The sequence below is a fragment of the Engraulis encrasicolus genome, chromosome 13 (assembly GCF_034702125.1).
Source record: "Engraulis encrasicolus isolate BLACKSEA-1 chromosome 13, IST_EnEncr_1.0, whole genome shotgun sequence".
NCBI classification, from domain to species: domain Eukaryota; kingdom Metazoa; phylum Chordata; class Actinopteri; order Clupeiformes; family Engraulidae; genus Engraulis; species Engraulis encrasicolus.
The window spans coordinates 36,597,996-36,622,156 of NC_085869.1; the positions used below are offsets into that span (position 1 = coordinate 36,597,996).

General features: G+C 43.4%; 2 protein-coding genes across 4 annotated transcripts in view; one reads left to right on the forward strand and one right to left on the reverse strand.

Annotated features, from left to right (window-relative positions):
• Positions 1–12,934, forward strand: part of LOC134461080 (growth hormone-regulated TBC protein 1-A-like) — a 16,609-nt gene extending 3,675 nt beyond the window's left edge. For both annotated transcript variants that reach the window (XM_063213840.1, XM_063213839.1), the window contains 5 exons: positions 1,046–1,170; positions 4,986–5,082; positions 8,115–8,287; positions 11,512–11,697; positions 12,401–12,934. In XM_063213840.1, coding sequence (XP_063069910.1) covers positions 1,046–1,170; positions 4,986–5,082; positions 8,115–8,287; positions 11,512–11,697; positions 12,401–12,505 — 686 coding nt within the window. In that variant the 3' untranslated portion in view covers positions 12,506–12,934. The remainder of the gene's footprint in view (positions 1–1,045; positions 1,171–4,985; positions 5,083–8,114; positions 8,288–11,511; positions 11,698–12,400) is intronic.
• A 1,167-nt stretch (positions 12,935–14,101) lies between these two features.
• On the reverse strand, positions 14,102–23,068 carry lamp1b (lysosomal associated membrane protein 1b). Of its 2 annotated transcripts, none has more exons than XM_063213842.1 (7): positions 22,892–23,068; positions 22,670–22,798; positions 21,746–21,924; positions 19,381–19,503; positions 18,162–18,228; positions 16,193–16,360; positions 14,102–15,203 (listed from the first exon to the last, which is right to left on the reverse strand). In XM_063213842.1, the coding sequence occupies exons 2-7, from the start codon at positions 22,728–22,730 to the stop codon at positions 15,064–15,066; spliced, it is 738 nt and encodes a 245-aa protein (XP_063069912.1). In that variant the 5' UTR covers positions 22,731–22,798; positions 22,892–23,068; the 3' UTR covers positions 14,102–15,063. The 2 variants fall into 2 exon arrangements, with proteins under 2 accessions (XP_063069912.1, XP_063069911.1); XM_063213841.1 differs by having other exon boundaries at positions 22,670–22,806.
• Between the last annotated feature and the right edge of the window lie 1,093 nt (positions 23,069–24,161).

Here is a 24,161-nt window from a genome sequence, read left to right on the forward strand (position 1 = left end):
TAGCTGATACACCAGCACCTTCTTGGACTACCCTCCTGTGCATTTGGTCTTTTGCTCCAAGCATATTTTATTGCTTTACATAGGCAACATCTCTTAGTCAGGTGCATGTCGCCTGTGTAAAGCCATAAAATATTCTTGGATCACACCCAGTGTGAAGATCACTTTCTCACATTGTGTAACACATTGAATTTTTTTATTCTGAATGTGTGCACCTTTCACTTTCAGGAATATTCGTCAAGGTCAAATCTGCCATATTTTATTAAGGATCATGCTAGATAGAATTTCTACAGTTAGGCTAGTCCTTTATTGTTTACACTGTAACCTTTGGGGGGGTTGAGGGCGAACCAAAGACTTGGCTATTGTTTGTCTGGGCTGGGCCTAGATAGAATCAGGTTTCGGCAAAACAAAAGCAGTGACGAGCCTTTTTATATGTATGGATGTTGTGTGTGTGTGTGTGTGTGTGTGTGTGTGTGTGTGTGTGTGTGTGTGTGTGTGTGTGTGTGTGTGTGTGTGTGTGTGTGTGTGTGTGTGTGTGTGTGTGTGTGTGTGTGAGAGAGTGCGTGCGCGCGCGCGCGTGTGCGCGTGTGCGCGTGTGCGTGCGTGCGTGTGTGGCGTGCGTGTGTGCGCGCGCGCGTGTGTGTGTGCGCGCGTGTGTGCGCGCGTGGTGCACGCGCGTGTGTGCGTGCGTGCGTGCGTGCGTGCGTGCGTGCGTGTGCGTGTGTGTGCGCGCGCGTGTCAGGATGAATCTTGAAGTGTTTAAGTCAATGATACGGGTCAGTGGTTTAGGTAGATTGTCTGCTATGCAGCCATTAAACAGTCCTCTTGCCTCAAACCCATCTGGCAGTAACTACAAACTCCTAAATAGATTAACACTGTTGAGGAAGGAACATGCCACACCAACCACAGGGGGAAAAAGCATGCCCTGCCATGCCACAGAAAAAAAGCAGAACATGCCACACGAACAGAGAGGGCTTGTTTGTTTGTGTTTTGGTCATTGGTGCGTGCGGTTCAGGTCTTCAACTCTTTGCTTGGTGCCCTTTAACAGACATGCACAGGACGTTCCCGGACAACGTTCTGTTCCGGAGTTCCTCCGAGTCTTGCTTGCAGACGGCCTTGTACAACGTGCTCCTGGCGTACGGACACCACAACAAAGATGTCGGATACTGCCAGGTACTATGCTGCGCTATCATACTTGTTCATGATCAGGGCTCTACTTTTTCATCACTAGCCAAAATGGCTAGTACTAGTAGAAGGTAATCTTACTAAGCAAACACACCCTCACTAATGGGTCAAAGTGGCTAGTAAGTCTTTTCTACCAGCCATACTGAAATTTCACCAGCATTTGGCCGCATGGCTAGTGTTAATTTAGAGCACAGTGCTTCTCAACCTTTTCAAGCCTCCCAATCCACCTTGATCTCATCATAGGCCTGACAACGCCCCCCTCAGTTTTAAAAATTAAATGGATTAATGGCCCTCAAATGGCAACTAAGCACCTCCCCCTCTCAGCTGTATCCTCCTCAACGCCCCCTAGAGCTCCCCAACGCCCCCCGGGGGCTGTACCGCCCCCATTGAGAAACGGTATACTAACAGGTAGAACTGCCTGCCTGCCTGCCAGCCAGCCTGTATGCATACCTCCCTGCCTACCTGTCCATGATATTATTGGATAGAGCCTGTAGTGTATCTGTCTCTGGTTTGTGGGTTTGTTCAGGCGGTAGACAAAGGGAGGGCTTGTTCTGTATCTGCTGAAACTATTATATGCCCTCTTTGCCCTCCCCGGTTTCCCCCTTTCCCAGTAATGGCCTCATTAAGTGGGGCAGCTGAAGCTTTTTGAATAGATGGAACACTTTTTATGGATGTCTGCTTCAAATCCTCTCTCTCTCTCGCTTTCTCTCTCTCTCTCTCTGTGTTTGGATCTGCTGAGCATGGATTTTCACATATCTCCAGTGAAATTTTGTATAATCTTTTGTTCCTACAACAGAAACCAATAGTAGCTCTGACTCTTCAAAAGTTTTGTTTAAAAATAAAATCTGGGAAGGTTTTGAGGCATGACATGTCTGATCAACTTTGCAACATTGTTAAGGCTGAAACTGGGATACAAGTAAGAGATTATTGCTACTGTTTTCTTTGTGGTATATTTAGGTGTTCGGATTGGGTGTGAGAAGAGAATAACAATGGTAGGATTAGAGAAGCATTAGAGATCCAAGCTCAATCCCAGAATCAGAAAAAACAACACTTCAATGGAAACTCCCATTGGAAACCAAAACCTTAGCTTTGTAATGAGTTTTAATCTCTGTACATGAAACCCAGCCAGAAATTTTGAAAATCACTGAGAAGGAGCAAAATTAAGCATAGAGTATTGCAAAAGGGAGGGGAAGATGTAATTGGATTAATTTTCCTGTGAAACCACCATGGGATAAAATAATATGGCAGTGTGTCTTTTAATCAACAATTTAAACAGGAAAAGGGCTTGATTATAGAGAATGATAAATGAGGAGAGAGTACACCCAGCGTTTATTTCGCATTTCCGGGTTCATTTGTTCATGTGTTGATGTTAAGTTTTATAAATAGTACGTGAAGTTGGAAATATTTTGCAAATCAAATGTGTTGCTTGGGTTGCCAACTCACTTTTTTGGGTTGGTGTGTTACCTGCTTTGAATATGAAAATAATATGGAAACTCTTGGACTATGTTTGACATTTTGGATGGAAGTACGTTTTAGAAATCTTAACCACATGCAACCCCTTTTGTAGTGCAAGAGTTGGAATATGTTATTTCCTATAACTCTCTTTCCTAGCCATCGGTTGAGATATTGATATTGAAGAGGCTTCTCTTCAAAATCTGTGTTTTGAAATGCCTCTGGGCATTTAGGAGTGTCTAAGTTGGTCATATACAAATGGGTTTTAAGCCCCATTACTCTACATTTCCATGAGATTTGCTAATGTGTAATTCAAAAGGCTAAAAGAGAATAGACTTAGCAGAGCTACGACACGATTTGGAGAAAGTAAAAAAAAAAAAAAAGCCTTATTCGAAAACCCAGTTTCCATTGGTAATAGTAGTGATTTGCCAACTTACTGAGGGTTCCTTTTATCCCATTAATACCAAACTGACTTTACCGTGTTTGTAAATAGTGTGGCATTTAAGATGGCAAAACCAGTCAAACATACAAAAATCACAGCTTGAATACCATAGCTACTTGCATTCAATTTCCATAATATACAGTACATATGAAGAGTTCAGATGCAAAACCCCCTAAGTGCCTTTTCAGAAAATAATCTTAATTCATTTTTATTTAATACAAAGCTATCAAAATTGCATTTTTTAAATTTATTTATGTAATATAACTATTTATATGTATTATCAAGTACATGAATGTATACCAAACCAACAACTGGGTTCTCTAAAAATATAGAAGTGCAGGTCTTCAGAAATGGAGTTAGGGCTTTTTGCACCTGAACTCTTCATATACTGTTGTAATTATGTAGCCCAACTACAAGGCCTCAGGGCGGGGAATTGGTACTTTCCCTTAGATATGGTTACTTCACCATCAGCAGAATGAAAATAGCTCTGCAATCATTTTTTCTCCCATCTTCTGCTTGATTTTGGTTATATGAAAACTTCCTCCTGTGGTTTCCTGTGTTGATTTGAGGAGTAAGGAAAACCTGGATGCCCTTTGCTGGACTTAATCACTGCAGATCATCAGTTCATTCTTCAAAACTACCATGTTTGCTTCCTTGTTGTTGTTGCTTGTAATTACCTTTCCTGGTTGTGGCCAAACCCATGTGTAAAGCCCTGAGTCTGTGTGGGTGTGCTCTCGTCATGATCCGAGAGGACTCCTGGAAAAACTGTGTCAGCCAGGCTACACTTCATTCTGGTGCTGATTTAGGTGGAAAACCGGGACTGCTTTTTGGTTTGGAAAACGTATTTGTTCAGCCACAGCTCAACATCACTACATTACATTTCAAGACTTTCATCCAAAATGACTTGCAATATAAGAAAAAAAAAACAAGGTTTGGTCACTATGGGGGACGTTCACATTAGGAAGTACAGAGTGAGACAAGTTGACTGTACACAGGGCCGCTCACAGCTTTGGCTTGGCCCGGGACAAAGTCATCTGAAAGCCCCCTCCCACCCAACACATGCAATGTAACGAGGACCCAGTTTCCCCCCCCCTTCTGCCTGGGCCCGGGACAACTGACCCCTTTGTCACCCTCCTGTTGGCTTCCCTGACTGTAAATGTGGTGGTGGTTGGTGAGTTGGAGTTGTTTGGGTAAGAGGAGCCTTGGGTACAGGGAGGTGTGGTCTCTGCTTCTTTCCCACGTTCAGGAGATCCAGACCCTGCATACCTGTCCTAGACCACACACCACGTGCTTTGGCATGGAGAGTGATCGACCCCTTCCTTCCAGGGCTACTTGGCAGCTTAGGCTGGGCATGGGACAGCCATCTGAAGGGTCCCCACCCCAATACATACAATGTAATGAGGACCCGATTCTGGGCCTTCATACTCTCTGGGCCCGGGTCAACTGACCCATTTGTTCCCCCCCTTGTCGGATTTCCTGACCCCTTCCCACAGTTCAGCAGTAGCTTGGAGCTCACATTACCTCGTGTACATAGGGAGGGTATCAGTGGAATGTACTTACACGTAACCCCCCTGTTATCGATACACCAGGACCATGGCCAGCTACCAAGACTAGTACACATGACTATCAGCACCCAGCATCAAGCACGGCAACAGATAGCCAAACTCAAGAAGGGTCTGTGTGCTTGGGTGGATTCCGATATGCGGACTCCCGTCCTCCCTTGCTCACTTGCTTGCTTGTGGCCTCGTGATGACATCCAACGACAACAGAATTGTATTTCAATAGCTTACAAAAGCTCAATACTAATGTCATTTTCTCATTTGCAAACGGGATGGTGTATGAAGAATAGTCATGTTCCTGCAGCTTTGCTATACTGACAAGCTGTTTGTGTGCCGTTTTGTTGTTGCAGGGCATGAATTTCATCGCTGGCTATCTGATCATAATTACTAAAGACGAAGAGAAGTCCTTCTGGCTGATGGACGCTCTGCTGGGCAGGATATTACCAGGTCTGTCCCTCTTTCTTTTTTAGATAGTCTATTTTTTTGTTTGTTATTTCAACTGTATTTGGACAGGAGTCAGACAGTGAAGGGTGGGACAGGAAATGAGCAAGAGAGAGAGAGAGAGAGAGATGGGGGAGGATTGGGAAATAATCTTGGGCCTGAATCGAACCCGGGTCCCTAGCGTAACAGTGTAGTGCCCTACCGTTTGAGTCATGGCGGGGCCTGGCCCTCTTTCCTACTCAACACCAGGGCAGTGTATCCCATACATAGACCATTCTGTGGCACAGCACCACAGAATAAAGGCCAGGCACCACAAATTAACCAACAGCCACCAGTGCTTGACACAAACTTTTTCGCTTACCAGCCATTTTGGCTAGTGGTTTTCCTGACTCACTAGCCATTGGGCCTTTTCACTAGCCATAATTTTCTTAGCCATCATAGCAGCTTTAATTAATTATAAAATAGGCTGGCCCTAATAATGTAATGTAGGCTAATATAATATAATATAGGCCTAATATAATATAATATAATATAATATAATATAATATAATATAATATAATATAATATAATATAGGGCAATTAGAATTGTTAGGCCTATTAACTGGTCCATGCATGCATGCTATGCAAAGAACAGATTTACTGATCTGAGGAATGGCATAGCCTAGGCCTATAGTAGGCTATATTTAGGCTACCATGCAGAAACACCAAGCACAGTGTTGTGGAAGGGCACAAATGTAAGCTACACGAGAGCAAAATATTTTCGTCTTTAATCTGGAGGGACTTCTTCATAGCCTATCATATAGGCCTATCTGTGGAGGTCGCCGTCCAAATTAATGCGCAAAGTAGATAGCCTTAAGTCATTGCCAAGTTGGCCGGTCCTCGGACATGGATGTGGAATAACACCTCTTCTGGGATATTTGCTTATAAAAGTATCCACTAGAAAGCACACACAGATGCGGTAACTACAGAAGGGGCTACGACTTCCTTTCATTCCGTTTAATAGTGAGTTGTAAAATACAAACGGGCGAGACGGGCACCTGCGAAGGGACATGCAATGCTTTTGTGCAGTCTGGAAGGCTACTACTGCGCGTTTTTTTAAGAACGGGTTGACAGTCGGGAACAACAGCACAAGAAACATGGAGGAATATTAAGGTATGAAGACACAGGCAAATCAGAAAATAATTTAAACCAAACATTATTAATGCCGCATGTGTCCTTGTCTTATCACTGCGCTAATGAGACTTTCACAAGAGTAAGACAGACTGACATGTTTTTCTCTCGCTTTGGTCAGTTTAATGACCACTACTAGCCTACTAAGTAATGTAGTAATGACAGATCGCAAAACAGGTCAGTTGAGATGAACTTCGCTACTTTATTTTCATGTGAAGGTTTCCAGTGACATTTCGAAGCGCACGCTGATGTCCCGGTAGCTCGCTGTCACTCCTCTTCGTAAGACTAGCTCTAGGCCTATCAGATTCCTGGCTTGCGTGAGACACAGGTGACACGTGACACAGGTGCTTCATGGGTATTGTAGGCTCGCGAAAGCGCATTGTATTGCTTTTGTAGCAAAGACGGTCCGAAGAAAAAAACTACAAAATGCGGTGCCTCATCATTCAGAATAGTAACGGACCCGCCAGAATGGCTAGTGAACCTTCGGTATCTACTAGCCAACGCCGACTTTCACCCGCATTTGGCTACCTGGCGTGTGTTAGTGTTAAGCCCTGACAGCCACACATACTGCAGAAGTCAATGGGGGTAAATGCATAATGCCACACTCGTCCCGTTCACGGACAAAATGGCTTTGGGTAGGCCAGAACTGTACAGTGCAATATAAATGAATGATTAAAAGACGCTCCTTACCTGACGTCTTCAGATGTGTGAAATTATGTCATTCCTTCATCAAGTGGAAGCTGTGGCCTAATGGTTAGATAAGTGTAACATGTCTCAAATGGCACACTTGTGCACTGTGTTTCAGTGTGTAGTCATTGTGCCCCACACACTGAAACATAGTGCCTGAAGTGCACAAGTGCACCATTAGAGACAGGTCTTGGTCTTGAGATTAGAGGGTTGCAGAATCGAATCCCCCCCTTACCTCTCCCTACATCTCCATCATTGGCTGAAGTGTCCTTGAACAAGGCACCTAATCCCACATTACTCTAGGGGCTTTAACCAATACCCTGTAAATAACTGTAAGTCACTTTGGATAAATGCGTCAGCTAAGTGTAATGTAATGTAATGTGTGGATGAAGATATGGCAGATAATGCAGTGATGGGTAACCCGGATTCATTAGTTTACAACAGGGGTTCCCAAACTTTTTCCCCTGCGCACCCCCTTGTACATTTCAATAAAATGTAAAAATAAAATAAAATAAAATAAAATAAAAACTCACATATCTGCCATAGCTCGCGCACTCCCTTATGGCAGGCCACGCACCCCCAGGGGTGCACGCACCCCAGTTTGGGAAACCCTGGTTTACAACCAACTGTAAGTTGCTTTGGATGAACGCGTCAGCTAAGTGTAATGTAATGTAATGTAATGATGTGACAGACTCATAGAGGTAGAAAATAACACTAGAGGTGACCCCGCCCCCCTTTTTACGGCAATCTGTAGCGGCCATTATCTGTAGGTAGATCAGAGAAATGGAAATTAACGGAGAGCGAGGCTCACCTCTGTCAAAAATGGCCTAATCATGTGAAAATGTCCATCAACACACTATACAAGGACAAGTGTTGAAGTGTGTCGCTAACTATGTTCATAAAATATATGATTTGATTTTTAAATGTATTTTATCGACTCATATGATTTAAGTAGATATTTAGCCTGACATTTCAAATCTGGTCTTTGATTCATGTGTTACTTCATATTCACACAGTTTTAGTCAATTTTTTGACAGGGGTGGGCGTGTTCTCCATTGACTTGCATTGCCTGAAGGTACCTACACTACCTACGGAAGTTGGGAAGCTCCATCTGCCATTTCCCAGTGCTGTCGCAAATTGCTGTGTCCTCTCTAGTGTTATTTTCTACCTCTATGGACAGACTACTACACGGCGGCCATGCTGGGTCTGAAGACGGACCAGGAGGTGCTGGGGGAGCTGGTGAAGGCCAAGGTGCCGGCGGTGTGGCGCCTCATGGAGCAGCACGGCGTCATGTGGTCCCTGGTGGTGTCACGCTGGTTCATCTGCCTCTTCATAGACATCCTGCCTGTGGAGGTGAGATAGACCTGTACTGGGGAGGGGTATACTAAGAACATGGTTCAGGAGTAAACCAGGTAAAGTTAAGAGATAAACCATCTAATAGAAGAGCTATACTACAAAGCTGGTTCAGGAGTAAACCAGGTTAAGTAAAGAGGTAAATCATCTAATAGAAGAGCCTGGAGTCCTATACTAAGGAGCTGGTTCAGGAGTAAACCAGGTTAAGTTAAGGGGTTAAACATCAAATGGAAGAGGCTCTTCTATTAGATGATTTACCTCTTAACTTTACCTGGTTTATTCCTCAACAAGCTTCTTAATATAGGCCCCTTGGTGCAGGGTGCTGATAGTCATGTATAGTCTTGAGTTTGGCTATCTGTTGCCGTGCTTGATGCTGGGTGCTGATAGTCATGTGTACTAGTCTTGGTTGCTGGCCATGGTCCTGGCGTATCGATAACAGGGGGGTTACGTGTAAGTACATTCCACTGATACCCTGCCTATGTACACGAGGTAATGTGAGCTCCAAGCTACTGCTGAACTGTGGGAAGGGGTCAGGGAAGCTGACTGGGTATACTAAGAGCATGGTTTAGTGATAAACCTGGCAACGTTAACTTGCATGAAGTGGTAAATCTGCTAATAGGTATACCTGCAGGCATCATTTAGTTAAGAAAATGGGGACACCAGGCTCTTTTATCAGATGCATTACCTCTGCCACAAGGTTAACTTAACCTGGTTTACTACAGAATCAGCTTCTTTTTTCTAGTTTACAGGCTCTGGCTCAGCACAGGGGTAGACGTAGGGGTACTCTAACGAGTGTAATTACAACACCAGTGGTATACTACATGGATTCAACGTTGTAATATCATACAACAAATGTAATTACATCTGTAAGGGCACCTCCACTTTATACAACTCCGGCTTAGTAGTGCTTGACAAATAAGTGCATATTGCCAAAGGGGGTAAGGCATTTGTTCCCAGGTAATCTGTTGACTTGAACAAATGATATCTCTACTAATAGAAGAGACTTGTTATTGAAGGGTAAACCTTTAAAGGGACACTACACCCATTTGCATTAGGCCATTGCTAGACACCCAGTCATACTTTTGAATGGTCGTGTAACACTCTCTCAATTCTCCCTGAGACAGGAGAAATCCGTATTCACCTCTTAACACTTCCTCCTACAATGATGTAAAAATCGTCATTTAGCATCATTGTAGGAGAAAGTGTAAGAGAGGTGGATTTCTGTTGAGACTACAAGCATTTTTCCTACCCCTTCAACCCCGCCCATAGGGGGTTGAACCTAATGCACTAACAGACCTATCACAGATCAGTGTGCCAGTGCTTTTGAAATCACTGGCATTGAGGCTCCAATAAGTCACTGGCAGAGCTGTCCGGGTGTGGCATGTGGAACTTGAGCATTGCAATGCATTATGGGGATTGTTGTCACAAATCCACAAGCACTAAAAAGTCATTTTCTGCCTTTTCTCGGCCAAGAAGGCACCAAATTAGAAATGTATGCTACAATTCTGCTACATATATGACTCACTTTCAATACATATTCATGTCTCCACCAGTGGAGCATGTCGCTAAGCTAGTGAAAGTCAATGGATCCGTGTAGCATGTAGCAATGCTACACAGATCCATTGACTTTCACTAGCTTAGCGACATATTCCCTCTTTTAACTTGTCTTAAAGCAAGACAATGCTTAACATGAAAAATAAGACACTATACCACCTTTATAAACCCCAGCCAATGATTTTAACTGTATTAAGCCCCAAAATAGTGGCATACCCCTTTAAGTCTCTTGTATGTGGATTATAACTCAGTCTGGGTTAATATCCACCCCTTTGGAATATGATCCAGGACACCTGGGCCTGGGGTCTATACTGCCCTACAATTTCAGAACGCAGTATAATTCAAAATACCAAACTGAGAAAAAAGGCTTTAAAGTTTCCTTTCTGTCCACGCGACTGTGTTGGAGGTAAAGTGGTGATGACACTTCCATATAATACTTTTTTATGGTGAAAATTTATGCACACAAGAAAAAAGCAAAAAAAAACAACATTCTCATTACTTTTTAGCTGAAAAATCATTATACTGCGCTCTGTTGTGGTATTACTGTCTACACCAAAACCACGGTGTCAATGGAGAAGTGCAGTATAATGCGCGTTATACTGCGTTCTTGGCTAATATGACGTAACCTCCTAAAACCAAAAAGCGCAGTATAATCAGTTTTTTGCGTTTTTTTCCGAAACGGGACCAAGTTGGGCCAAAAAAATTTAACACAAGAAAAAGAAGGTATTTTAAAGCCAATTTCCGGTCTAAACCCATTTTCGACCATTTTCAAGATACTGCGTTCTGATATTGTAGGGCAGTATACTACAAAGCTGGTTCAGGATTAAATCAGGTTCTTAAGAAAATGAGGACTCCAGGCTTTTCTGTTAGATGATTTACCTTTTAACCTAACCTGGTTTACTCCTGAGCCATCTTTGTAGTAATAGGCCCCAGTAGGCTGTACGTGTACGTACTGTAGGTGCACCTGTTTGGTGCATGAGGGATCCAGTCCCCATTTAAAGGAGAAAACACGCCAGCTTGAAACCTCCATGTGGGTCAAGATGTTCTCTAGAGAAGTTGAGTGTTTGTTATTTTCTGTTTTAACCATTTTCGTTGGTAATCAGGGCTATAAATTAACCATTTTCATCATTAGCCAATTGGACTAGGAGATGTTAAATCTTTTTAGTGACACATTCATACACTATCAGTCAAAGTGGCTTGAAATTTTTTTTAACCAGCCAAACTGGATTTTCACCAGTGTTTGCGCAAAGGGGTTAACACCTGCCAACTGGCCAGAGCCAATGTTATAACCTTACTGACACCAAAATTGTGACCAAGACCAAAACTGACCAAGTCTTAATCTGTTACTCAAGGCTCTCGGTAATGTCATAGCAATGCTGTTATGATGTAGTTGAGTATTTTTAGCAAATAGTGAATATGTCCACCAGCAACCCCATCTGCACAAAGAGGCTACTTTAGAGCCCTTATAATGATAAAGTTCCTCTTTGTTCTTTGCTTCTCCGCTGCCCCTCATCATTTTCCTCCCGACCTCTAAACAGTACTGAGGAAACACGCCAGCTTGAAACCTCCATGTTCTCTAGAGAAGTTGAATGGTGTTCTTTTGTTTTCTTGTTTGTGATCATGTGTCCCTGTTCTTTGCTTCCCCTCAACATCTTTCTCTCGACCGATAGACAGTACTGAGGATCTGGGATTGCCTGTTCTACGAGGGTTCTAAGATCCTGTTCCGCGTATCCCTCACGCTGATCCGCCACCACCAGCCACTCCTACTGCAGGCCCAGAACCTCCCGGACGTCTGCGACCGCTTCAAGCAGATCACCCACGGGGAGTTTGTGGAAGAGTGCCACCCTTTCATGCAGGTGGGGTTGCCAACACACTCACACACACACAGCCTCTTTCTGCCCTGCTACGCCCAGCATTGCATTAAACAACCATTACAGCAGTGGTTCCCAAACTGGGGGTTAGGACCCCTAGGGTGGTCGCAGAGGTACTGAAGGGACAGAAAAGGACATTGCATAAAGACGCAAAGTCCACAGGTTAACAGCTAACAGAATTCCCATAATTTTGTCAGTAACAGTATTCACTTGTATGGTTAATAGATTTACAATCCTGTGGATTTCTAGCAATATCTGTGGATAAACTATTAATGTAAAATCTAGCAATATTAATGGCCAAAAAAATGCAGAGGCAATTCCTAAGTTCAAAAGGGGGTCCCCACTGAAAAAGTTTGGTAACCGCTGCAGTAGCCTACAGTAACATTATACTGGTGGCCAGGCTAATTATAGTATCAATTCTCCTGTGAGTACAGGAGAGGAGGAGCATGAACTTGGGCGTTCAAGTGCTTGTAATTACAAACATTGTTTACATAGTGCATGTTTAATTCAGGAGTGAATGAAACATCTCTTGCATTTAAGCTGTTGAAAATGGTGTCAATATTTTAGTCACATTTGTGTGGATTCAATGTGCCCCAAACTGTAAAATTGCATAAACTATATGTATTGAAAATGAAATATTTTGTTATACAATATAGAATTGAATACTTACTGCCATATCTTGTTGCAGAAAATCTTCTCAGAACCTGGAAGTCTGTCGATGGCAACGATAAAAAAGCTTCGGGAGACGTGTCGAGAGCGCATCATTGCTGAGGAGGCTGCCATGCGCCGCTGACATGATCGACCTCCTCTCTCCTCCTCCTTATCCGTACACTCAAAACATTCCTCACCTGTAGCTGCCGTGGACTCCCCGCAGGATACTCTAATGACTATGCTTTGCACTACCCTGTGGTGTCCACCAGAGGGACTGGAAATTTGTATCTAAATTCTTATCTTCTATAAAGAGAGATGGCATTCCATATTTAACAAAAAAATCTGTAGTTTTGTGTATAAAAGGTAGGCCAGCCAGATGTCCCTAAAGTTTGTTTTATGGTTTATTTTTTTAAACTGGTAAACAGATGAATTGTTGTACTGTAAAAGATCCATTATGCTGTAATTTCTACTGCCTATTTAAAAGGTAATTGCTTTTGTACTGTTTTTGAAGACAGCCATCCATGAATGTAGAGAAATGTTGCTTTGAGAAATGAAGAAATACTTTTGACCACACGGTGGCACTGCTCTTCATTATAACTCCTCCACTTTGCACATATAGTTCACAGAACACGTGTGCAGTTTCACACACTCAAAACACAATCCACAAATATTCTCATTTGTCCCTTTTTATTGAAATCACAGCATTTCAAAAGTGATTCAAACATTCGCTATTAAAACAATTTAAATAACTAGTAAATGGCTAGCAGTCATTTGTACGTAGTACCTTTTTCAGTTTATAGATCAACTGCACTTCATGTATTGTACCTACACCCCACTCGAGGCAAGTGCACGCTTTACTGTTGGAGAACAGTGAGAATCCAAACCAGTGAAGAGTCCTGGCTCTGCAGTGCAGTGCAACACCCTGTACATAGTAACAATATCTCCCACACACACACACAAAACACCTTATTATCCGATGACCTAGCATGTAACAGTCCGCCTGGAACATTGTATTGCAGCGACCCTGCACAGTAGTAGTAGTAGTAGCAACATTCTCAGCTTCCTCATTGTGAAACGTAGAAGCTGGAACACACTGCAACTTAGTTTTTACGTTTTTATTATGTGCGCGTGTTTGCATATAATAATAACTTAAACTAAGCTACCGCGTGTTCCAGCCTCTACGTTTCAGTGATGTTTGTCCCACTGTGATGCATGCACCGGCAAGCTGAGAGATGATGCCTAGTCCCAATTGTACTGTGACTTCCTTAGTGTGATTCTGAATACAAGCCACCACTAACACATGCCAAGACTCAGCTGGTGAGGCCCAGCTACACACACACACACGCACACACACGCACGCGCACACACACACCTCCCCATCCGCCCACTCTCTACACATCGCTCACTCCCCTCCGCTCAGCTCAGCAGATTCCAAGCATGTGCCACATGGTGTGGAGCCCAGAGCTCTTGAAGGCTTCCTGTGGAATTTACTTCCCTTGGGACAGAATTTGGTAATTAAGGTACCAACAGCTACGTCCAGAGGTATTTCTCAAAGTGCAATGTCCTAGCCTTGCTAGGACGAGTAACACCTACTAGGCTAGGACACTTCACTTGGAGAAATACTCAATGTTTGTCTCAAATCAATTGGTGGACCTACTCTGAAAGCTAAACCCCTTCTGCTTTTATCTTACTATGTCAACTGGTGAGAGAGGAGCTGTGTGACAAAACGCCCACAAAATGCAGTTAAATGGAAATGTAATCCCACTGATTTTAGGTGCCAGTGAAAAGCCACTTTTTTTTAGCAGTAAGGACCTCAAATGGAGGCCGATTAAGTTTTCTTTAGTGTTAGGACTATGTAAATATGTACACCTGAAAAGGGGGGGAAGGGGGGGAGCTAAATACATGGGTCACACAGACATGTGAGGGGCACAGAGGCAAACGTTATGTCAGTCAAAATGATTTCCTTTTTCTTGGTTTGTTGTATAAGTACTGGGAACATCTCAATATTGTCTACATGAGCGGTAGGGTGGAAAAAAAGGGGGAAAAAAAGACAAAAACAACACCAGAGAGAAGACGAGCTAAAGCAGCAAAAAGAAAAGAAAAAAATAAACAGTTAAAACACTTCCTAACGCATTCCTTCTACAAAACAGACTAAGACGCAAAACTGGACAGAAAAGAAGGCGTGAGGTTTTTTTTAAGTGCCTGCTTCCCCAGGGGGTCTGACTACACCCTGCCAGAGAGAGTGAGCCCCGTGGGGAACACAGTGCCTGTCTTCAATGCACGTTACACATCATATATTATATTCTTGGATTTTTTTTCTTATACACAAGAGATCTGGAAGTCCTGGAACAGCAAAGGCCAACCTTGGCACGGTATATAAAGGCAGAGGGGTACTTATGCTGGGGAGCATTTGAAGGGAAAGGCAGTAGAAGAGGATGGCGCATGGTGGGGTGGGGTACGGGGGCTGTAGCATGGTGTTCAATGGCAAAAGAAGCTCTGGGGGTAAGTAGGCTAGCAGGTGAAGGCAAATGGTGGGTAGTGCTGAGGGTTGGGTGTAGTCGGTAAGGGAAGGCTTGCGGCAGTTAAGGATGTAGTGTTGGTGGTGGTTGGCTGTGCTCTCCGGCTTCACGGAGACAAGAGGGGTGAGGGTTTGGGAGGGGTAAGGGGAACAGGGCAAGGTGGGTAAGGGCTTCTGGCTACTCAGATGGTCTGGTAGCCGGCGTGACTCCTCTTGCGGCCGATGAGGTACGCCATGAGCACGATGAGCACCAGGCCCGACAGCGCAGCGCCCACGATGATGGGAATCAACATGTCGTCCTCATCCAGCTCGCACTCCTCCGCTGCAGACCAGAGAGAGAGAGAGAGAGAGAGAGAGAGAGAGATAGAGAGAGAGAGATAGAGAGAGAGAGAGAGAGAGAGAGAGAGAGAGAGAGAGAGATAGAGAGAGAGAGAGAGAGAGAGAGAGAGAGAGAGAGAGGCAGGAAGAGGGGTGGGGTTAACACACATGTATGAAAACCTGCATGAACCACCAACAACCTGAGGCGGTCACTTTTTTTCAGTTCAAAGAAATCAAAACAGTCCCTCCTACCTATAACTTGGGTCATTACACTAATATCCAGGGACTGAACTTGACACAGAAAGAACAAACAAGATATTTGGGGGAAAACTATTAAGAAAGCACAATCTTAAGTTATTTACCGCTTTCTTATTACCCAGGGAGTATCTCAATCGATGATTAAATAATTAATTTGTTAGACATCCGTTGCTATATTTAGATTTTCATCAAGAATGTGAAATGACTAGTACTGGGATTCTATCCAGAACTGTACATAAGGTGATGGACTGAGGAAAGCAGAAACACCATGAACATCACCACCAAACACAACAGCCTTTTCCACAAATGTCTGAAGACCAGGGTTTCATTGGTTCTTTGGTAGGCGACTGCACACAGGACAAGATGATACAGTGATGCATATATTCATGACTATTTTCAATCATTAAAGGATGAGAATCAGCACACAAATGAAAACCTCAAATACAAGCTATGGACATCAAGAAGGAAGCACATCCTGCATTTTGAACCCAACTGTCAACACACAAGTCTATAACTAAACAGTGACTGAAAAACACAAGCCAATTTTTGCACCTCACATTGCCAGAGGTGTCAGAGTTGAGACCAAAATGCTGACTTTTCAAAATTCTACAAACTTCAGTAAACAGTGATGGAAAACATGTGCCAAAATGCTGAGTTTACAAAACAGTAACAAAAAAAAGTGACTGAAAAAGTCAAGTCAAGTCCAGTCAATCACAGGTTTCACGGCTCACTCACCTTCGCCAAAGGCGCCCGAGTTGATGCCGAAGGGCTGCACCTGCAGCTGGTAGGTGTTGAGGGAGAAGGAGGGGTCGACCATGAGCACCTGCTCCTCACGGCACATGTACGAACGGCCCAGAGTGCCACGCAGGTAGTCCAGATCACTGCCAGCCGCACTCATAGGGGCTGAGGAGAAAGGCATACACAACACATTATGGCACATAGATACACCAGACCACTCATAGGGGCTGAGGAGAAGGGCATACACAACACAACACAACACAACACATTATGGCACATAGGTACACCAGATCACTGTCAGGCGCACTCATAGGGGCTGAGGAGATAGGCATATACACACACAAAACATTTATGGCACATAGGTACACCACATCTACTAATCATATTATGACATGCGGGAAGTCCAGACTTCTGCCAGACACACCCAGAAGATCTGAGGAGAAGGTCATCGACATCATTAAATATAGATATATTGAAAGTAGTTTTCTTTTCTTACTGGTGCTACCCCCTCACCCCCACCCACAAACAAACAATAAACAAACAAAATAAGCAACCATGTGTACTACAGATATATGCATGACCATTTTGGGTGTCTCTTCCTAGGAAGAAAACTTGTCTCAAATGGCATAGTGTGGCCAAAATTAATAATAAATAGCACACCTTACTTTTTCCCCAAATGTAGTATTTTGGGCAGAATAAACCTAGCCTCGCGAGCCATCCTACGTACTTCCGCCAAAGGATTGGCTCCACTACTGTAGTCTGGCCGTGCTTCTCTGTGGAGTGCCTGGAGCAGTAAAATTTTGATCGCAACGCCCCCCCAGAAAACAGCCAATAATCGAATACGCCCCCCACGTGGGGGCGAAAGGGGGAGGACGCTCGTGACAATGACGTACACATCTGCGCCAGAGCCATTGGTCTGCGCTATGTTGTTGCGATTGGGTGAGAGGTGTCCAATAATTTCAAACCATAACTGAGTGCAAACTTCCTGCTTCCTACAATCGCTTCAGAGCAAACAAATGCCAGACCATAAATACGAAGTGAAATGGTAGTATTATGGGATGGTCAGGACCAGGCTAGAATAAACCTATTCTCTTACCGGTACTGTGCAACTGCTGTAAATGTTATACTGGTGCAACGCACCTGTGGGCACCCGTCTACTTTCACCCCTATATATAGCGCATGAGCACTGCCTTTCATTATTTATTTATTATTTGTAGTTTATTTAGCAGGGACAATGCAGTGCACATTATTACAAACATGACATGGCAAGGCCATGACACAACTTGAGGATGTGAATACATAAAAAGTTTGTAGCTAGATAGCTATGTATTCACATACTGTGTCTATGGGTACTGTCAATAATGCTGTATCAAATCTAATCATCACACATCATGACTTGAAAGTTGGTTCAGACCACTGCCAGACGCACACATTTGTAGAGGAGAATCAAGTAATACACAGCAGAAATGTTATATAAAAGCATTTCCCCCCCAACTAAAAAACATAGTTGTTTTTTAAAGCACGTTGAGATGGTCCTCACCATAACTCATTTACTCATAACGCTCAGTTACATGTCCATTCCCTGGGTTTAAAATAACACTATGCACCATTTTGAGTCTGCAAAATGTTGTCTAGAATTTGTTGTGATCTGTTAGTACCACCAAGGACCAATTTCACCATCTTAATACAAATTAGAAAGTGTTTTTAAGTTTCCAAATCAAAGTCTACGTATGGCAAGTATTGTTGTAATTAATTATGGGGGGCACCTGGCCAGCTATGCTTAGGGCATCCAAAACCTTAGCAGGGGCTCTGCTCATGAAACCTCATGAGAGCTCAATTTATCTTCATTACTGAACTGCCAACTGATAAGAAGAGGAAACATACTGTCAGCACACCGTTTCAAAATGAAAATGAGGTCTACAAACACAGCTCCACTCTTTCATCAAACAAACGTAACGAGTCTCACCTGCCATGTCCGGCCAGGCCGCTGATAGGGACAGGGTGCTCAGGTGATACTTCTTGGAGGTGACATTCTGGAAAACCAAACGGCAGTTACTATGCAGGACAGGCACACAAATAAATGTGATGTGAAAAAAAACAAAAAAACGTAGACAGGAATCAGTGCCTACAGCTCCACCTTGTGGTCCGTTTTGTTACATATAGCATAAGGCAGCAGCAGCTACAAGCCCAGTCATCCAAAACCTGTGGTAGGCAGTAGGCCCTGACCAGTAGCTTCTTTATTAAGAGAACAGCCACTAGTAAGCACTCATCGGACGCACTACAGCACCGTCGTTTACATAACTTTGAACCAGATCGCTCACTGGGGGGCTTACAAGGGTATTCAGATGTACTACATAGGCACTTCCATATGTTTTGCCTTCTATATAGGAAGCCGGCAGTAGGGACTTTCGGATACACACCTAAAATGTGAGACAGACGTGGATACATGTGGAGTGTTTCACACAAGCTATCCATTGCTTCAGTTTGGGTTTTTTTTGGTAGATTTTTTTTTTGGTCTTTTCGACTTCATTGCTGATAGGTACACAGGAAGCAAATTGGGGGAGAGAGATGGAGGAGGGGTTGGCAAATTACCTGAGCCAGAATCGAACCCTGGTCGCTGGTGTAGCAGCCCAGTGCCCTACCATTAGAGCCACGGTGGGGCCATAGTTTGTACTTTGACAAAACTGGGGAACTTGAGATTTTGGATGAAATGGTCCAACAAATCAGACCCCACCCCACATAAAAGGCATACAGAGAATATGAATATGATAGAACACATGGAAAGAAATACAGGCGTAAAAGCCCCCTACGTTTTCAGTTGCCGCCCATGAACAAAGGGCAAACATAGTGGAGAGCTATACAGTACTTGAAAGACATGCATTTTACAGATTGTCTCCTTCAGCTTTCAGCAAAGCATGACTAGAACGACCAGCCTACTTTTTTGTAGTCTCGGTCATCAGTATGCAAGATGATGTGCGAGAGTGATAATCTCTATGAAAAAATAATTGGTTGAAAAAAAAAAATGTTGGCTTAGTTTTAAAAAATAACGCATGAAGTTCTGAGTGTGTGACGACAATTGTTGTTTTTTCATAAAGCTTAACTACTGACCGCCATGTGCACCTCACATGGTGTGCCTTTACTAAAACCAAAGACAGACTACTTTGTAAGTGCTGTGGTAATCTCACCAGAGAGAATGAGAAGGTGAGGTTGGTCTTCTCCTCGGAGAGGATGAGGGTGGCTGTCTCCCCAGAGCAGGAGCCCGCCGGCTTGGTCAGGTTGGGGTGCAGGTTCACCAGCTCCTGGACAGTCTAGACAGGACCAAAAAAGATAAAAGTTTGTTTGTTTGTTTTTCATTTAACCCATTGATGCCTGATGTTGCGTGGCGCAACATTGGCCCTGGCGCCTGGAGTTGCATTACGCAACATTCAGGCTCATGAGATTTGAGACAACTTTATTAAAATCTCTATTTGTTTGAGATGAATGAACACATTCTAATGAAAGATGAAGGTCTTAGCTTGGGTCTGAAGCACATAAAAATATGCACTAAGTTGCATTTAAACGCTGAGATATTTATAGGCTGAGGGCAGTTTTTCTTAAAAGGGGCTCAGGCATGCAGCACCCTTTTTTGCAGGTGCCTTAGGCGTCAATGGGTTAAAGCCAGTTAAGCAGCTGTGGCTATTTCATGGCTAATAAACTTACAGGTAATACATTGCAGTTGACATTAGAAACCAACAATGAAATACATAAATAAATACATCAAAAAAGAAAAAAGCATGAAGACAATGGGCCTCTATGTCAAATATGACCTGTACTAATCCGGGCCTATATTTCAAATAGTGCACCTGTACCAGTTTGTGACGGTTTGGACAACACTGACTGATGAAGTCATCTTGGTTTCAAAAAGGTAATTATTAAATGAGAAAAAAACACCAAAAACAAAAACAACAGAGAGAGAAGGTTCCAAAATAGATGCATGAAGTTCATGATGTCTAAAAATTAAACCAATTCTTAAAGTTTCTTTTGTTCCAGACATGTACAAGTTTTTATCTTTTACCTGACATGTTTCGACAGTGAAACTTCCGTCCTCATCATGTCAACATGTCAGGTAAACCATTCAAAAACATTTACATGTCTGGAAAAAACTGAAACTTTAGGAAGGTTCCAAAATGTTCATGGGAGGTCAAACAGTGACCATTTAAGTTCAGACATTCATGAGCTTCCTTATAACTGAAATCACTAAACATCTGCAACAACAGCCAATCAAACAACTGCAAAACTATCCTCTACATCCTGACTGACATTCCAATTCTTATTAAAATGTCAGGACCCTGTACACATGCACATGCAAAACCCAAACAAACAAACACACACAGAGCTGAGAGTATGCTTAGATGTCAATTAAAATGTGTGAAGCGAGTCCAGCATCCTCTCCGTACTATATGGCACATGGCTGGCTAATTTGTCCAGAGAGGATGTGTTAAGATGGAGCTGAGGCTTGCTAACCCTTTCACAGCTGAGGAGTGAATGACGAATGTTATGTGGGGGGGTTATGAGCATGTGAGAGCTGATGGAATTAGTCTTCGCAACACTCTAGTCTATCCACATGGAATCACAACCTGAAATGGATATCGGCTGCCATTCGATTAAGCTTACTGGTTGTGCATCAGAGAGCGAGTAGAGATAGCAATAAGGGCAGCCATACACGGGGTCATATTTCTGCGCAAGCAAGATGGTATGAAGACTGCTGCTAATGGAATCTCATCATCTCTTCCATGAACGAAAATTCCACACAGGTTTTTTCTTTCCCCCCCACCCCCAATCCTTGTCTCAAAGAAAACGTGATTCACCGCAAAATACATTTCAAATCTAATGATTCTGTCAACAGTACTTTATGGAACCGCCACCATCTGGCGTAAATTATTCAGATTCCATCATGACTTTCAGACCGAAAATCGATTGTGTTTAAAAGCGCACCCTTTCTTTTAAGAATCCAGAATGAAGTCTGCCAACTACAAACCAAAAGATGACTGAACGAAAAGGAAACCCAAAAAAGCAAAGAAAGTATCTTGTGACAACAAAAAAGAACACTCAAAGGGTTTGTTAATAATAATAATAATAATAATAATAATAATAATAATAATAATAATAATAATTCCATCCATAAACATAAATAATTCACACAACTTCAATAATGCGAGATGGTAGGCAGAACTACAGTGGATTCTGCTGTTTACTGTAAATATACCGATGCTATCTCCTCCTGAGGAGGCAGCACGTGTTGAGAGGATGCCCACTGGCTCCTTCTTAGAAGAGGCCAGCGCGAGCACAGCATGACCTGGCAGAGAGAACACAGCCGCCTGTCAGCTGGTGTGGGGTGTGCATGGCTCTTCTCATCCGCACTGAAGTCCTTGTTCTCTCTGCTTAAGTGGCAAGTACCTCGTTTTCTATGTTAATGAAAGTCGTGTCTCAGCTAGTGAAGTGTGCATGTGTCTTGTTGTCAGCATGGAAGTGCGTCTCCACCTCGCACTCTTTGTTTAAAGTGTGAAGTACCTTGTTTTCCATGTTAGTGAAAGTGACGTTGAGCTGCAGTCCCATTCGAGCCATGAGGCAGACTGTTCCGTTGCCGTTGGTGACATTGTAGTCGCCCCTTTCTGGGTTGCCAGGGGACGCCTGGGGGTCAGCGGTGGCCGCCACCTCCTGACTCACAACGCTATGATGTAGTGTGGCCACTGTGGAAACACAAGTTCACCATTAATTCTTGCAGGAGAAATTACCACATTACAAACACATTGATGCATGAATGGATGGATGGATGGATTTCATAGATGGAGGGCATACAGGCCGATAATATTTGTTTTATATTAATTCAGGCCTTCTTTTTGACACAAAATTAGGCCAATACAAATATTACATTGGACTCCTGGATATACCAAATATTTCCAACAAGTATCTTTGAAATAGGCCTCTGAGGGTGCCAGAACTTTTTTCAAAATCTAATCAGTGCCTTAGTAAATATAGCTGTGAAACAGGCAACCAGTTCCTGTTAGTTATGCCTATATGGGCTACAGGGAACAGCAGACACCGGCTATTTTGCAAACTAATGTCATCATGACACAACAGGCGATGCTGCTGACACTTGCCAGTGCCTAGCCAGCGGTTTGCCTCAAAGCCCTTCATGGGGAAAATCACGTGAGGGACAGGGAGACAATACGGTTTAGCGCACCACTGACAGCATGCGCCTATTGCAATCTTACCAAACGAGAAAAACAACAACGCATAGTACGACAGGGGTCATGACCTGGAGTAGGAGAGAGGGAAAATCCCGCTCAACACGATGACTTTATACGGATTAATTACTAGCAGGTGTGGGGATAATTAACAGCACAACACAAGCTACAAAAATACAGCAAATCATTGGCTAGCTGGCTAGCCAACTTCACAGGGCTGGCGATGCTCAGTAGCCGGGTCTCTTACCTAACACAACGATGAGTGTTATGCTGGTGGAGAGAGGTTGCTTGCGAATGTGAGGTATCATGTTTCCAGTCAGTTGCCAAAGTGAATCTCAGTGCGCTCGCTCGGCCCACAACAACGCCAACCGGACGGCTTCGGGGCTAGACAAACAAACAATTACGCACTCGTTTTACAAACGCTGCGCTCAACGTTTCGTCGAATTCAGCCAGCCGCTGCAAACCTCACCCTGCCTTGCGTCCTTCACGCTGGTCCTGCGCTGAAATATGCCCCAAAAAGCCTGTCAGGTCACGACACTTTTTTACCGCTGCTTTCTTTTCATGCTAGTGATGATGAGATGCCCCCCTCAGCTGTGCTTGGAAGAAATAAAATAGTCATGTGAACAGCACTTTAGGACCACCCCGTCACGTGAGAATGAGTAAGACAAAACAGGTCTGTGAAAACCAGGCAGGGATATTCAGCCCCTAGTGGTTGTCATAATTATGACAGGTATAAAACTGAGAAATTAAAAAAAAAGGTTTTCCATAAGTGTCAAATTCTCAGCACTTGGGGGTACTTATATTAGCCTACTCTATCCGGGTTTTGCATAATGGAACTGATCTGACTCTGCTCGTGTGCAAATGTCTAGGTCTGGCTTGGGAAGTGGTGGGGGCATTACTAGCCTATGGCAAATTGTCTTGGTAAAGTTTTTCATTATATTATATGAGAAAGTGGTGAAGACAAGCTAGGTTTATCTCAAAAGTGGTATGAACGTGTCTCCACCATCCACACCTAGAAATACACCCATGCTTGTATGTGACAGAAAAAAAAACTGTGAAAAACTGAATTCACGTAGACCTTCTTCCTTGCCAGTTAGATGTCTGGAAGGTGAGATTACTGAGGTGAAGTCAATATCCAGCTAAATCTGGCAGTCTGGGTTAGGATAGGCCTACTTGTGGCAGGTGTACTAATAGTCTCTTCGTTCGGTCTGATCATACGGTCTCTGGGTCTGATGCATCCCTGGTCCTGGAGACACTAGAAAAGGCCTGTGCAATCAAATGACATGGCACAATTGGCAAGGAGATGCCAAATGTTTACAGGAATATTCTAGAATGGCTTCACGAGATAATGTTACATAGCCTTTGACCTATTTTGGTGACCACACAGTCCCAAAAGTCCAGCCCACTGGTGTGTCATACATGCCATCAAACCTGTGTTGCGACTCAAATAAATATGAGGCAGGCATTTTCTTGGACTTTCATAGGGTTTTTTGTTGTTGTTGTGACCTAATGCCTGAGGGACAGCAATAGTGTTGGAGCTGGATCTGATGAACCTAACCAAAATAATCACCAGAATCTGCCTAATACAGACTGCATTTCCATGACTTCACAAACAGGCCCACTGACACAGTCAGGATCACACGAGTCAAAATTTACCTCAGCCCTAGCCTGGAGGAAAAAGAAGCTTAAAATGATGAAAGAAGTTTTAAAAGGTGGATAGTTTAAAATAGTTAGCGGTT